The sequence below is a fragment of the Rhinoraja longicauda genome, chromosome 6, assembly GCF_053455715.1.
Source record: "Rhinoraja longicauda isolate Sanriku21f chromosome 6, sRhiLon1.1, whole genome shotgun sequence".
In the NCBI taxonomy this organism is placed as follows: Eukaryota; Metazoa; Chordata; class Chondrichthyes; order Rajiformes; family Arhynchobatidae; genus Rhinoraja; species Rhinoraja longicauda.
Genome location: NC_135958.1, coordinates 15,510,631 through 15,524,490, shown reverse-complemented (window position 1 = coordinate 15,524,490; position 13,860 = coordinate 15,510,631). Strand labels below are relative to the sequence as shown.

At 39.5% G+C, this 13,860-nt stretch overlaps 2 protein-coding genes across 2 annotated transcripts in view; one reads left to right on the top strand and one right to left on the bottom strand.

Moving 5' to 3' along the window:
- Window positions 1-11,169, bottom strand: part of LOC144594265 (matrix metalloproteinase-15-like) — a 66,642-nt gene extending 55,473 nt beyond the window's left edge. Inside the window, exon 1 of the mRNA XM_078400531.1 lies at window positions 11,001-11,169. Within this exon, the coding sequence (XP_078256657.1) occupies window positions 11,001-11,105 (105 nt within the window). The 5' untranslated portion in view covers window positions 11,106-11,169. The remainder of the gene's footprint in view (window positions 1-11,000) is intronic.
- Window positions 11,170-12,730: 1,561 nt separating this feature from the next.
- LOC144594267 (Y+L amino acid transporter 2-like) overlaps window positions 12,731-13,860 on the top strand; it is a 103,906-nt gene continuing 102,776 nt past the window's right edge. The window contains exon 1 of the mRNA XM_078400532.1: window positions 12,731-12,752. The gene's annotated coding sequence lies outside the window, so the exon portion shown is untranslated. The remainder of the gene's footprint in view (window positions 12,753-13,860) is intronic.

Below are 13,860 nucleotides of genomic sequence, written 5' to 3'. Positions count from 1 at the left end.
TCCCTCTTGGACTTCTCCGGAAGACCCCTGGAGGTGGTGCATTTTCATGCTGAAAACCCTTGTTGTCACGAGGGCATAATCTGTGTGAGCAACTGCATGTTTTGCTCTGCTTTTAAAGAGTAGTAGCAGAAAAAAAAACCACAAGGAAATTGAAGCGGATGAAGAGGAAAAGTGAAGGCAATCAAGACATCCCATTTCAGGCTCGACTGTGAATAACTCATCCAAGTGACATTTCAATAAATACACCTATAATTCCCTATTCAACTCTCCGTCATTGACCATGAAGTGTCCTTTAAGCCTTGATGCAAAAATAGAAACCAAGTAGAGCGTAGAAAATGAAAGTTATTGTCGAACTATTCAATATGGGGCAAACTATTCAATATGTTCAATATGGCGGCACAGTGGTAGAGTTGCTGCCTTACAGCGCCAGAGACCTGGGTTCAGTCCTGACTATGGGTGCTGTTTGTAAGGAGTTTGTAAATTCTCCCCGTGACCTTATGGGTTTCCACCAGGTGCTTCGTTTTCCTCACACACTCCAAAGATGTACAGGTTTGTAGAACTTTGGTAATAAAATTGTAAAATTGTCCCTAGTGTGTAGGATAATGTCTGTGTGCGGGGATCGCTGGTCAGCATGGTCTCAGTAGCCGAAGGATCTGCTCCCATGCTGTATCTCTAAACTAAACTAAAATCTCATAGAAACATTACTCACACTTCTGCATTCCACTTGGTGCTTCTTTTCCTTAGTGCATTGCCTGTCTACTGTTCTTATGCAGTGCAAGCAAAGTGGCTATAATACAGCTGATAAGATGCTCTACTTTCTGCATTGCAGTGGAAGACGTTGTATCTGGAACTGCAATACAGCCTCTGACAATTCTCGGCCTCAAAGGTCTTGCTTTGGAATGTGCCATCTTGACATTAGTAGCAGAGTCCAAGGTGGCTGGCTGACAGGTTACAGGAACAATACTGATAGAGTGGTAATACTGGGATCACAAATGCAATTAACCTGATCTGTTTTCCCTTTGGGTGTTGTCTTAGTTTTATTAATTTGCTTAATGACATGTTCCATTGCTATTGCTGCAATATGAATATTGAGGCACTGGCCATTAGACACATTGGATCTGCAAGTATCAAAGCAATTTTCCAGAAAGAATATGCTTCTAAGTCACTGCAATGCTAATCCAATGTTGATGCTGCTCTCCTCCATGCTCCCGAAGATTATATGAAAACTTTACTGTAAGCATCAGGTACTATCAGAATCTATACACTGGGATCCTCTTTCTTCTAGATTACTCTATCCTCATTCTCAAGCAAGTACTTTCTCTATCTTAGTCTTCTGGGACTGAATACCTGTATTATTCATGCCCCCTGCTTTGGTTGCATCCCAATTGTAGCTAATAGAAACATAGAAAATAGGTGCAGGAGTAAGCCATTCAGCCCTTCGAGCCAGCTATTCAATATGATCATGGCTGATAATCCAGAATCAGTACCCTGTTCCTGCTTTCTTCCCATATCCCGTGATTCCGTTAGCCCAAAGAGCTATATCGAACTCTTTTGAATACATCCAGTGAATTGGCCTCCACTGCCTTCAGTGGCAGAGAATTCCACAGATTTACAACTCTGGCTGAAAACGTTTTTCGTCATCGCAGTCCTAAATGGCCTACCCCTTATTCTGAAACTGTGACCCCCCCCCCCTAGTTCTGGACTCCCCCAACATTAGGAAAAAATTTCATGCATCTAGCCTGTCCAATCCCTTTAGAATTGGCAATGTTGCTAGAAGATCCCCTCTCATCCCTCTAAATTCCAGTGAATATAAACCCAGTCGATCCATTCTTTCATCATATGTCAGTCCCGCCATCCCGGGAATTAAACTGGTGAACCTATGCGGCACACCCTTAATAGCAATAATGTCCTTCCTCAAATTGGGAGGCCAAAATTGCAGGCAATACTCCAGGTGCGGTCTCACCAGGGCCCTGTACATCTGCGCTAGGACCTCCTTGCATGCTTACTTTCAGTGATTGATGTACAAGGGCACCTAGGTCTCGTTGCACCTCCCCTTTTCCTAATCTGACACCATTCAAATAATAATCTTCCTTCTTGTTCTTGCCGCCAAAGTGGATAACCTCACATTTTTCCATATTATACTGCATCTGCCATGCATCTGCCCACTCACCCAACCTATCCAAATAACCCTGCAGCCTCATAGCATCCTCCTCGCAGCTCACACTGCCACCCAGCTTTGTGTCATCCACAAACTTGGAGATTTTACATTTAATACCTTTGTCTATAATTTGTAATAATACATAATAATATTCATAATAATACATCAGAACCCAACTTTAAGCTATTCTTTATAATTCAACATTAATATCTGCATTGCTGGTTGCAAATATTTAATAAAGTGACAGCTTTTCTTCATCTTCATTTTTAGTCAGCCTGCAGTTGTTGGTTTTCTGTACCGACACGTCTCCCTGGCAAGAAGTTGTGAAGAAGACTGAACTGGAAAGGTAAGAGCTACATGTTTACACCATCCACAGTTTGAAGAGCTTCAGAAGAGAATGTGGTATGGCAGCAAAGTCGCGATATGAGTTTATGTTTATTTTATTATCATGTGTACCAAGGTACAGTGAAAAGCTTTTGTTGTGTGCTAACCAATCAATGAAAAGACAGAATATTATTACAATTGAGCCATCCAGAGTGTACAGATACATTAAGGGAATAATGGAATAACATTTAGTGCAAGATAAAGCCAGTAAAGTGCAATCAAAGATAGTCCGAGGGTCTCCAATGAGAAGTGCAATTAGAAGAACATGTCAATTCCAGCTCTGGCTATGGGTACAACAATTAGTCATTCCACTGCTGATGAGTATTCTCTCTTCCACATATGTAAATTCATGCAACTACAACTGACCCTGCCACTAGTTGCTTCTCACTTTAATTATGTCCAACTTACTATGGGAGAGAGGATGTGGGTTGTGAATATTACATAATATGCCAGGGTGAGGTGCATGTAAAGGGTGCATTGTAAACAGTATTTGTAAGCTGAGAGACGTGTGTGTGAGGATTGCAGCAGTAGCAAGTGTGTGAAAGTGATATGAATCCATGATGTTATCCATGACCTGATTGATGGCAATTGAAGGATAAGTAATGGAGATGTGGTGCATTGATAAGTGTATGAAACCAATGGTGCAATTGATGCATAATGGCACTTCAAAATGTATTCACATTCTTTGGCCTTGATGATATTTGTAAGGTCACTGCATCCAGATCATTGGATATGATTCGAGCCATTGAATATCACATTTATCTGCCTCCACTGCCTTTGGTGTTTGTTGAGTGGGTTTCTTGGCTCCTTGCACATCTATTACATTTCTCTTACCTACTTCTCCACCAATTTCCAATACTGTGTAGGGAAATTTGGAGCCTATTTATACCTATGTTACGTCAATCTTTCAATGTCCCTTTGATCCCATTGATCCTAGAATATCAACAGCATCTGCTGCAGCCACAGGACTCTTATCTTTAAGAAATGAAGGCTAGTTTTAAGCAATGCTGCTACCTGCATTGGAATCAACGGGTGAATTAATAATATGTGCAGACACTTGTGGCTTTTCAAGATGAATATCCAATATGACTCCATATGTCTCCATCCAATCCCTGTTCATCACAGTGTAGACAAAGGCAAACTTTCAAGAAATTAATTGTAACTGATTTTTGCTATCAAATATCACAAAAGTTAGCCATTTAAAATGATCACACATAAATTTAGCTACAACGATAAATTATTTTTTTGAAATGTCAAGGCATGAATATAATGACAACCAAATATAATCTTAGAAATCACGCAGCAGAAATCACGCAACACAAAAGAAAATTGAAGATGGATTCAGCTTTTGAATGTATAGCCTCAATAATTTAAAAATAGAGTAATACATGGGACAGCTTTGTGAATACAAATTGCCCATGTATGCATGAGTTATGCATCGAGGTTGTAGGCCATTTCTTTGCCCATTAGACCCTCCCCCTAGGATCGTTGAGGTGGCTCAAATGCAATTGACATAACAGGTTGCTGTAGAATTATGGTATCAGCTGTAATAAGGTTTTCAGACATCATGCTAAATAATTCATTACCTTTGGCCACTCATCAACTATACCTTGAGGGAGTGGAATCATTTTTTGTTCCAATATAAGGCAGAGCTAAAATGCAGGGCCTGAAAAACAATATGCATTTAGTTAATGGACAATGGAGAGCTCTACAAGATATTATGCCTAATCTATTCGTTGGTGTCCGGCAAATGAGAATGAATTACAGTCCATTAGAGCATAAATTGCTTTCTTATGCAACAGTATTCATCAAACTTCAAGCGTGAAAGGAGCCCAACACACATAAATATATAGTTACAATTCTCTTTACAAATACTACCAAAGTAAATCTCTCCTTGCTCTGAGTTTGGAGTGATTGTGTAACTTTACACCAATAACTAGATGATCTACTCATACTTTAGTCACAAAGTCATAGAGTGATAGTGTGGAAACAGGCCCTTCGGCCCAACTTGCCCACACTGGCCAACATATCCCAGCTACACTAGACCCACCTGCCCGTGTTTGGTCCATATCCCTCCAAACCTGTCAAATCCTTGTACCTGTCTAACTAGTTCTTAAATGTTGGGATAGTCCTTGCCTCAACGACCTTCTCTGGCAGCTTGTTCCATATACCCACCACCCTTTATGTGAAAAAGTTACCCCTCAGATTCCTATTAAATGTTTTCTCCTTCTCTTTAAACCTATGTCCTCTGGTCCTCGATTCACCTACTGTGGGCAAGAGATTATGTGCATCTACCCGATCTATTGATCTCATAATTTTATACACCTCAATAAGATCACCCCAGATCCTCCTGCGCTCCAGGGAATAGTCCCAGCCTCCTCAACCTCTCCCTATAGCTCAGACCCTCTAAACCAGGCAACATCCTCGTAAATCTTCTCAGTACCCTTTCCAGCTTGACAACATTTTTGTTCTATAACATTGTGCCCAGAGCTGAACACAATATTCTAAATGCGGCCTCACCAAGTCTTAAACAACTGCAACATGACCTTCCAACATCTATATTCATTACTCTGATACTGATGAAGGCCAATGTGCCAAACATCTTTTTGACCACCCTATCTACCTGCGACTCCACCTTCAAGGAACTATGCACCTGCACTCCTAGGTCCTTCTGCTCTACAACAGTCCTCAGAGCCCTACCATTCACGGTGCGGGTCCTGCCCATGTTAGACTTCCCAAAATGCAACACCTCACATTTCTCTGTATTAAATTCCAACAACCATTCCTCAGCCCAACCGGCCAATCAATCAAGATCCTGCTGCAATTTTTCACAACCATATTCACTATCTACAAAACCACCCACTTTTGTATCATCTGTAAACTTGCTCATCTTGTGGTGTATGTTCTCATCCAAATCATTGATAGAGATGACAAACAGTAATGGGCCCAGCACCGAACCCCGAGTCACACCAATAGTCACAGGCCTCCAGTCTGGGAAGCAACCTTCCACCATCACCTTCTGCTTCCTTCCATGAAGCCAATTTTCTATCCATTCTGCTATCTCTCCTTGGATCCGATGTGATCTAACCTTCCAGAGCAGCCTACCTAGCAAAACCTTGTTGAATGCTTTGCTGTCTTCAATAAAATTATCTTTCATTTTTTAGAATCTGAGCAGTGCAAATCTGAGGGGAGGCAACTAAAATATAAATGAGTTCCTGCCAAAAGTGTTGCAGGTCAAAGCAAAGACATGAGAGAACCACCATCAGAGAATAAAGACTTGGAGCACCTTAGCAATAAGCAGCAAGTAAAGGACCTGTGACCTCCATCCCACACTGCTCTGACTTTGTTATCTTTGATCTATTACAATGTTCCAATGGACCTTAATGTAACACTGGTGAACAATGTCTCAAATTGTGATTTGAGGACTTAACCTTATAACCTTCAGGACTTAACCTTATATACAACAGATAACCACCCTTTAGAGTTTGTATTAGAATTGAAGAGATGATGAAAGGGCATCAACTTGAAACATTAGTTGGTTCCCTTTCAACAAATTCTCTTTTATCCCCTACATACTTCCACAATCTTCTTTTTTTTACTTGAAGCTTCCAGATGTTGGGAGAAAGATATCTTAGCCAGAATCATCGGCAAGATCAGGCATTGTACAATTATAATGTCACATAGTCGTTCAGCACAGACACGGGTCCTTCGGCCAACCATATTCTTCCCAACTGTTGCATCCTTTTACACTAATCCTTAATCCTAATTACCTACTTTAGCTGAATAGCTTGTCAATGCTCTCAAAACTGAAAGATATGAGAAATGGACTAAAAAAAGCAGAAAATAATTGATCAGTAATAGTCTCATTTTATTGCAAATTCCCAAGAGATTTCTGCATGGTGATACAAGAAACTGCAGGTGCTGTCCCAGGCACAGGTCATTAATGCAATCATGAAGAAGGCTTACAATGCCTCTACTTCCTCAGAAGTTTGTGGAGTCGGCATGTCACCAAACACTACATCAAACTTCTACGTCTTCCATGGAAGCACTGACTGACTGGTTGCATCAAAGCCTGGTTCAGTAATGTGAACGGTCAAGAACGGAGGCTATAGAAAGTGGTGGACAATTGCCTGGTTCATCACAGGTACTGACATCCCCACCATCAGTCTGAAGAAGGGTCTCGACCCGAAACGTCACCCATTCCTTCTCTCCAGAGATGCTGCCTATCCCGCTGAGTTACTCCAGCATATTGTGTCCCCACCATCAGAGATCTACAGGAATTGCTGCCTCCTGAAGGCAGTTAATAACATCAAGACCAACACCATCTGGTCAAGCTCACTTCTCTCTGCTACCAATGGGAAGAAGGAGCCTGAGAATGGCTATGAACAGTTTATGAACAGTTTATGGTTCCAGGTTTATGAACAGTCCCCCCCCCCCCCCCCCCCCCCCAACAACCATCAGGTTCTTGAACTAACCCGACTCAGAACCAAACCACTACAGACTTCACACTACTATGGGTTGGTCTATGTACTTCGGATTTTGCACTATCATGGTCCAGATTACATAATAAATGACAATTTATTGAATATTTATCCATTTTGTTGTGTCTAATCTCTTGGTAATGCTGTGGCACATTGTTCATTGTTTCTGTTCACAACCGGGCACATTGCAAATCAACACTCTTGATTCATGGAATCATGGGCAAAAAAACAAACTGCTACAAGAACTTATTTATTTTTATTCCTCACATTTCTTCAACTTCTGGTTTTCCCAAGAGAGGAATATCATTGACATATGAAACTGGATGGCATTGTCTTTCACCTTGGGGACGTGACTTTAAATGTTTGAACGAATATTTACAACTGCTAGTTGTAAGAGCATTTTGTAAAATATTTGGATAAAACTGCTCTAACTTGCCATTAATCCTCACTAAATTGGCAGTCTTGCTCCGTTACAATTTAAACTTATGTAAGAAGTGGAAACAGATTAAATTGATGCAGTAGAGTATCCTTCTGACATTAGTAGGCCAACATTGCTCCTAAATATTCTATGGAAATTCTTCAAATTAAACTGGATGGCAGCAAAAAAGCCACTAAAACACATCTGTTCTATGGTGATACTCACATAATAAAATCATTTAATGTAAGAATACCAATGTGATAAATACTTTGGGTTTGACTCCAAGTACTGTGGCAGTATACAAGATAAGTAATTCTTTCCCTCAATTAATTTGAATACATGCATAGAAATACATCTGCTGAAATAACCTTCTTGGTTCAAATGATTCAGGTTCAAGGTTTGTTTCTGTTTATCCTCAGCCGACTAACCCTCTTTACAACCATGCAGCTCTAGTCCCTTTCATGCCCTCCATTCATCTCTAAATCTGTTACAATGCACCCTGTGCTTGCTGCCTCAACTATTATTTGTGGTTGCAAGATCTACATTCCCTTGAGCAAACTTAATTTCTTCTACACTCTTTGTTGCATTTGGAAGTAACCATCTTTAATTTCAAGATCATTAGTTCTTAATCAATCCCACAAGTGGAAATAGTTCCTCTAAGGGCATCCTCCCAAGCTATTCCCGTCCCCTCTTTCCCAATAGGAAAAAAAAAATCTTGTCTACTCACTGTTATTGGATAATCCTCATAATCTTTATAATTCAAAAGCCAAAAATGTTTTCTAAAAACGATCTAACCATGATTAAACAAATTTACCCGTAAGATCCAAGTTTCAATTAATCCCAGTAATAATAAACCTTGGTGGTTTGTTTGCTTTGGTATAGCTTCATTAAAATTAATGACTGCGTTTAATGACATTTATCATTAGTGATTAAGATCACTAGTTGTTAATCAATCCCACAAATAGAAATATCTCCTCTTAGGTCATCCTCCCAAGTTATTCCCAAGTTCCGCAAGGGTCGGTGCTGGGGTCGCTACTCTTCACGATGTATATTAATGATTTGGATGAGGGGATTGAAAGCTTTGTGGCAAAGTTTGCGGATGATACGAAAATAGGTGGAGGGGCAGGTAGTGTAGAGAAAGTAGAAGGACTTGGACAGGTTGGGAGAGTGGGCAGATGGAATAGTGTACAAAGTGTGGAGTCATGCATTTTGCTAGTCGGAATAAAGGCGTAGAGTATTTTCTAAATGGGGTGAGAATCCAGAAATCGGAGGTACAAAGGGACTTGGGAGTGCTGGTGCAGGATTCCCAAAAACGTAATCTGTAAATCGAATTGGTAGTAAAGAAAGCAAACTCAATGCGAGTATTTATTTCAAGAGGGCTTGTACACAAAAACAGGGATATAATGTTGAGACTCTATAAGTCGTTGATAAGGCCGCATTTGGAATATTGTGAACAATTTTGGGCACCATATCTGAGGAAGGATGTGCTGGCTCTGGAGAGGATCCAGAGGAGGTTAACAAGAATGATCCCAGGAATGAATAAGTTAACCTATGAAGAGCATTTGTTGGCACTGGGCCTGTACTCGCTGGAGTTTTGAAGAATGAGTGGGGACCTTATTGAAACATACAGAATAGTGAAAGGCTTGGATAGAGTGGATGTGGAGAGGATGTTTCCATTAGTGGGAGAGTCTAGGACTGGAGGTCATAGCCATAGAATTAAAGGACGTTATTTTAGGAAGGAGATGAGGAGATATTTCTTTAGTCAGAGGGTGGTGAATCTGTGGAATTCTTTGCCACAGAAGCCTGTAGAGGCTAGGTCAGTGGATATTTTTAAGGTAGAGATAGATTCTTAATTAGTACAGGTGTTAAAGGTTATGGGGAGAAGGCAGGAGAATGGGGTTAGGAGGGAGAGATAGATCAGCCATGATTGAATGATGGAATAGTCTTGATGAGCCGAATGGCCTAATTCTACTCCTATTCCTTATGACTTATTCTTTGTATCAAAATACATTGCTTTGTACTTGTTTATACTGATATCCATTTATTTATGATATGCCCATTATGCATGTTACATTTTATCAGTCTTTCATGATATCAATGTCCACCATAAATTTGGAAAATGCACTTCTGATTCCCAAGTCCAAATTGTTATATTTACATGGTATTCCTGAGATATTAAAAAATAAGTGATCCTTCTACAGCATCATTTTCTACATTTTTCCCCAGCCCCTGCCTTTTGCTTTTTCTATGAGATTCTGCAAAGCACTAAAGTCTAATGCCATCAATAGGTAACAGACATAAGATAGAAGTTTAAGACATTGTGTTTATTATCTGATATTATAATCCTACCCCACAAAAGCACCAATAAAACCTTAATTTGTATGTATTTTTGTTGCAATCTACTGCCTGAATTTTCTCTGAGTCTTCTTGCATTAACTTAATGTGTTTATTTATGCTGTATTACAGGCTATCTCTAAATGATTGATATGTAGGAAACTATCAATTAATGTTTTGCAGTGCCTATCATTTCACAATAATCACACCCTAATTGCATCATAGTCAAGATGCAAGTCAAATAATGTCAGTATTAGTCATTAGTTAAAATCAGAAACTAAGTGGCTTACAGTGAGCCATGGTATGAATTTTTGGAAAGCAAATAACTGCAGATGCTGGAAATCTGAAATAAAAGCAGAACATGCTAGGAATTTTCAGCAAGTCAAATGGCATATGTGGAGAAAAAAAAGAGTTAACATTTCAGATTAAATACAGGTCATTAACCTAAAACATTAAGTCTGCTTTTCTCTCCAGATGGTGCCTGCACTCCTCAGTATTTCCAGTGTTTTCTGTTTTTATTGCAGTCTACTTTTGCATGTAATGCATGTATATGGTCATGATGCTGAGTTCCAATCACAATGTTGGATAGCCTTTTCTCTTGCAAAACTTTATATTCTCATGCTCATACATCTTAATGTTATAAATATATTTGATCACCTTTTTGCTTGAAACTACATCCATGCAACTTAATACTGTAAAGTTATTAGGATACTTTAATATTAAATAAGACAATTCACGTATATTAAAGGACATCTAGTATGTCATTCAGATTAAAGATGGCCAAGGAATCACTTCATGCATATCTGTACAGTATTGTTGAATTCATAGTATTAACATAATACGTTAACACATGTTAACTCATTGTATGTATACTAATTACGTGTAATCAAAACCTCCATAATAACATTGAGTAAGCAATATATATTACACCATACATATTTACACACTAGGACTCGACAATAACTCAAGCATATATATTTATGTTCGTAACCATGTCATGCATTAGCATTCGTTAGTACTGACCATTTAGTCCGACCATGCATATTAAAATCATATAGCGATTATCAGTGTGTCTCAATATTGAATTTCGGGTGTGTGTTAATACGGGGTAGTTAGATCAGCAACAGTTCACACGAAGGTGCAAGTGTTTGACTACTGTAGCAGTTGTGCATGCATCGACTCGACTTGCAATTGACTCCAATTGGAATCTAGATGTCTTCTTTACCTCTGCGTTAAAGTTGGCCTGTTGAGCCCGGCTAAGAATGGCGCAAAACCAAAGAATGAGAGTAGGGACTTTCCAGCCTCGGCACCAGCAAACCTCACCGGCCATTACCAAGCAATGCACTTTGGCTCTACCGCCCCGAGGACGGGTTATCCCTTCAGTTCTCTCCCCCTCTCTCCCATCCGCTCTACGATCAAACTGTGCTGACCGAAAAAGTCAGCGCCCTCTGCCGTCTAACAGTCAGGAGACCATAAATGTTTCCAGCCTGGAGGCCGTCTCAAAATTGACTCGCTTTACTGAAGAATCTAATTATCAGTTCTCATCATCCCCACTTCCTCTACCGTTTAGTTATACCATATCTGTACTCCACCTGCAAAGCCATATTCTTGCATACTTCGCCACAGATATTAACGGAATTTCTATCCCCTTTGCTTTCCCATTATGTTTTCTTACCCTTTTCATAATCACGAGCAAATTTTCCAGTAATGTTTCTATCTACTGCAATTTTCGAAAATGTGCATTTAATCAATTACTATACGAGTTCATACACGGACATATATAGAAAGATACTTCTGTATGCTGATTATTAATATGCACTGATGGACTCGTGGACATTTAAATTTACATAATGCAAACACGTGTATACCTAAAGTCACAAAAATCCCAGGTGTACACAGGACTGTAAACATGAATGATTCCATGGCGAAATTTGCGAATACCAATCATATCGGAAACCACCCTCCAGCATCAACAAAGATAAACATGGTTAAGTTGATAGTTTGATAAGTTGGACTGCACGGAATGGCAAAATGCCATTCTAGCTGGCCTTTAAGATATGTGAATTGTCTTAATTAACATGAAAGTATCCTAATCATTTTACAGTTTTTAACATGTGTTCTTTTATTATCATTTCCCTTATTCTCTCATTATCATTTCCCTTATTCTCTCATTATAATTTCCCATATTCTCTCATTATAATTTCCCTTATTCTCTCATTATCATTTCCCATATTCTCTCATTATAATTTCCCTTATTCTCTCATTATCATTTCCCTTATTCTCTTTCCCCCACCTTTCGTTGTTTTTCCCGACATGCTTTGCTTTTGAAGTTTAAGCGTTAATTGATTATTTCACCAGGTCTATGAATGTTGAGGAAACTCGTATCCATCGCATTCTCAGGAAGATAAAACTAAAGTGCCTGGACCTCCTGCTACATTCAATCCTAACTTGAAAATAATAAGAAATCGCAATTTCATTTACATGCCTACCAAATGTGAAAGAATTGGTCAAAAGGAGCACCGTTTCATATCTTAAAATGGAATTACTGATGTTTATAATTGCTAATAAATAATCTGCAGCTGTCATGTGGGACCGGGCAGAGTTAAGTTCCCAGGAACCGGCAGATAGATGTTCAACATTACTACATGAAATAAATTGGGAAGTGCATTGAGCAGAGTTGCGGTCTTCATTAGGATATCCTGGAGCGCCCCTTGGAGGAGAACTTACGTCAACTATACAGTGATTCACATAACGTATGTTTAACGAGTGGAGCAATCAACGTGTGTCGGAGGGAACTGCAGATACTGGTTTAGACCGAAGATAGGAACAAAAAGCTGGAGTGACTCTGCGGGTCAGGCAGCATCTCCGGAGAAAAGGAATAGGTGACGTTTCGGGTCGAGATTCTTCTTCAGACTGAGAGTCAGGGGAGAGAGACACGGGAGATATGAAAAGGGACAAAGAAACAAATGAATGAAAGGTATGCAAAAGGACAAATCAAACGACAAACGATGATCAAGAAAAAGTAGAGCCCACAATGGTCCATCGTTGGCTGTGGATAAGATGATAACTGTTTCTTTGTACCTAACTTGCAGACCAATTTCATCTTGTTCCATGACTACCTTGAGATATGGGCACTGTTCTCAAATGGTTCCTACATAGACATTTTAAATGCAGCCCACTTCCTGGAATGGGATCTTTGTATATTGGTTTGGAAAACCCTCTTGAATGTATTTTACAAATTCTTTCCCATTGCATTAAGGCGATCCCAGTCAATATTGGAAAAGTTGAAATCCCCTGTTCTACAATCTTATTGCCTTTACACCCTTCTGTGATATGCCTACAAATCTGTTCTAATGCCCCCACCCCACATAATGCATGACATTTCTGTAAACCAGAACATTGAGCCTCCCTCAACTATGTTTCCATGATTGCAACAATATCATCATCCCATATGGTGAATATCATAATCCGATGTTCTGAAAATAATTATAGCCATGAAGTATAACCTCTAACATATTCCACCAATCAATTAAATGGTAGCACTCCAATAAACTAGGGAAAATAAGACTTTATCAGAAGCTGGAACCCATTACCTTGTGTGGTGCTGATAGGTAATTCTATTTTATTGTTTTTGGGACAAACTCAACTGAAGATAATGTCTCATTTTTAATTGAAACATAAGCAGAAACTAAACAACTTCTGAGGGTTGCAGTGAAAGCCTAGATACCTCCCCTCATCGTTGCCCTGATTTTTGGTGCTTAGAACACCTTTGATAGTGTGCAGAAATACAGCTACTTGTCTTTCAACAATTACACAGATTCCTGAGGCACTATCTGGGGAGAGACATAGTGGATCCGTGGATCTCAAATTTACTGTACGTTCACAGGGTGGTAGTCTTTGTCCATATGCATATGATGATACACTGCATTGAAAGCTGGAACAGAAGGTTAAGGCACATGGATTACAAGGCGAGCTCAGTAATTGGACAGTGGTGGAAGAATAATTTTCTAATTTAAAGTCTGTGAACAATGGTATTCCACAGAGCTTAATGCTGGAACCATTATTGATTAAGATATATATTATTC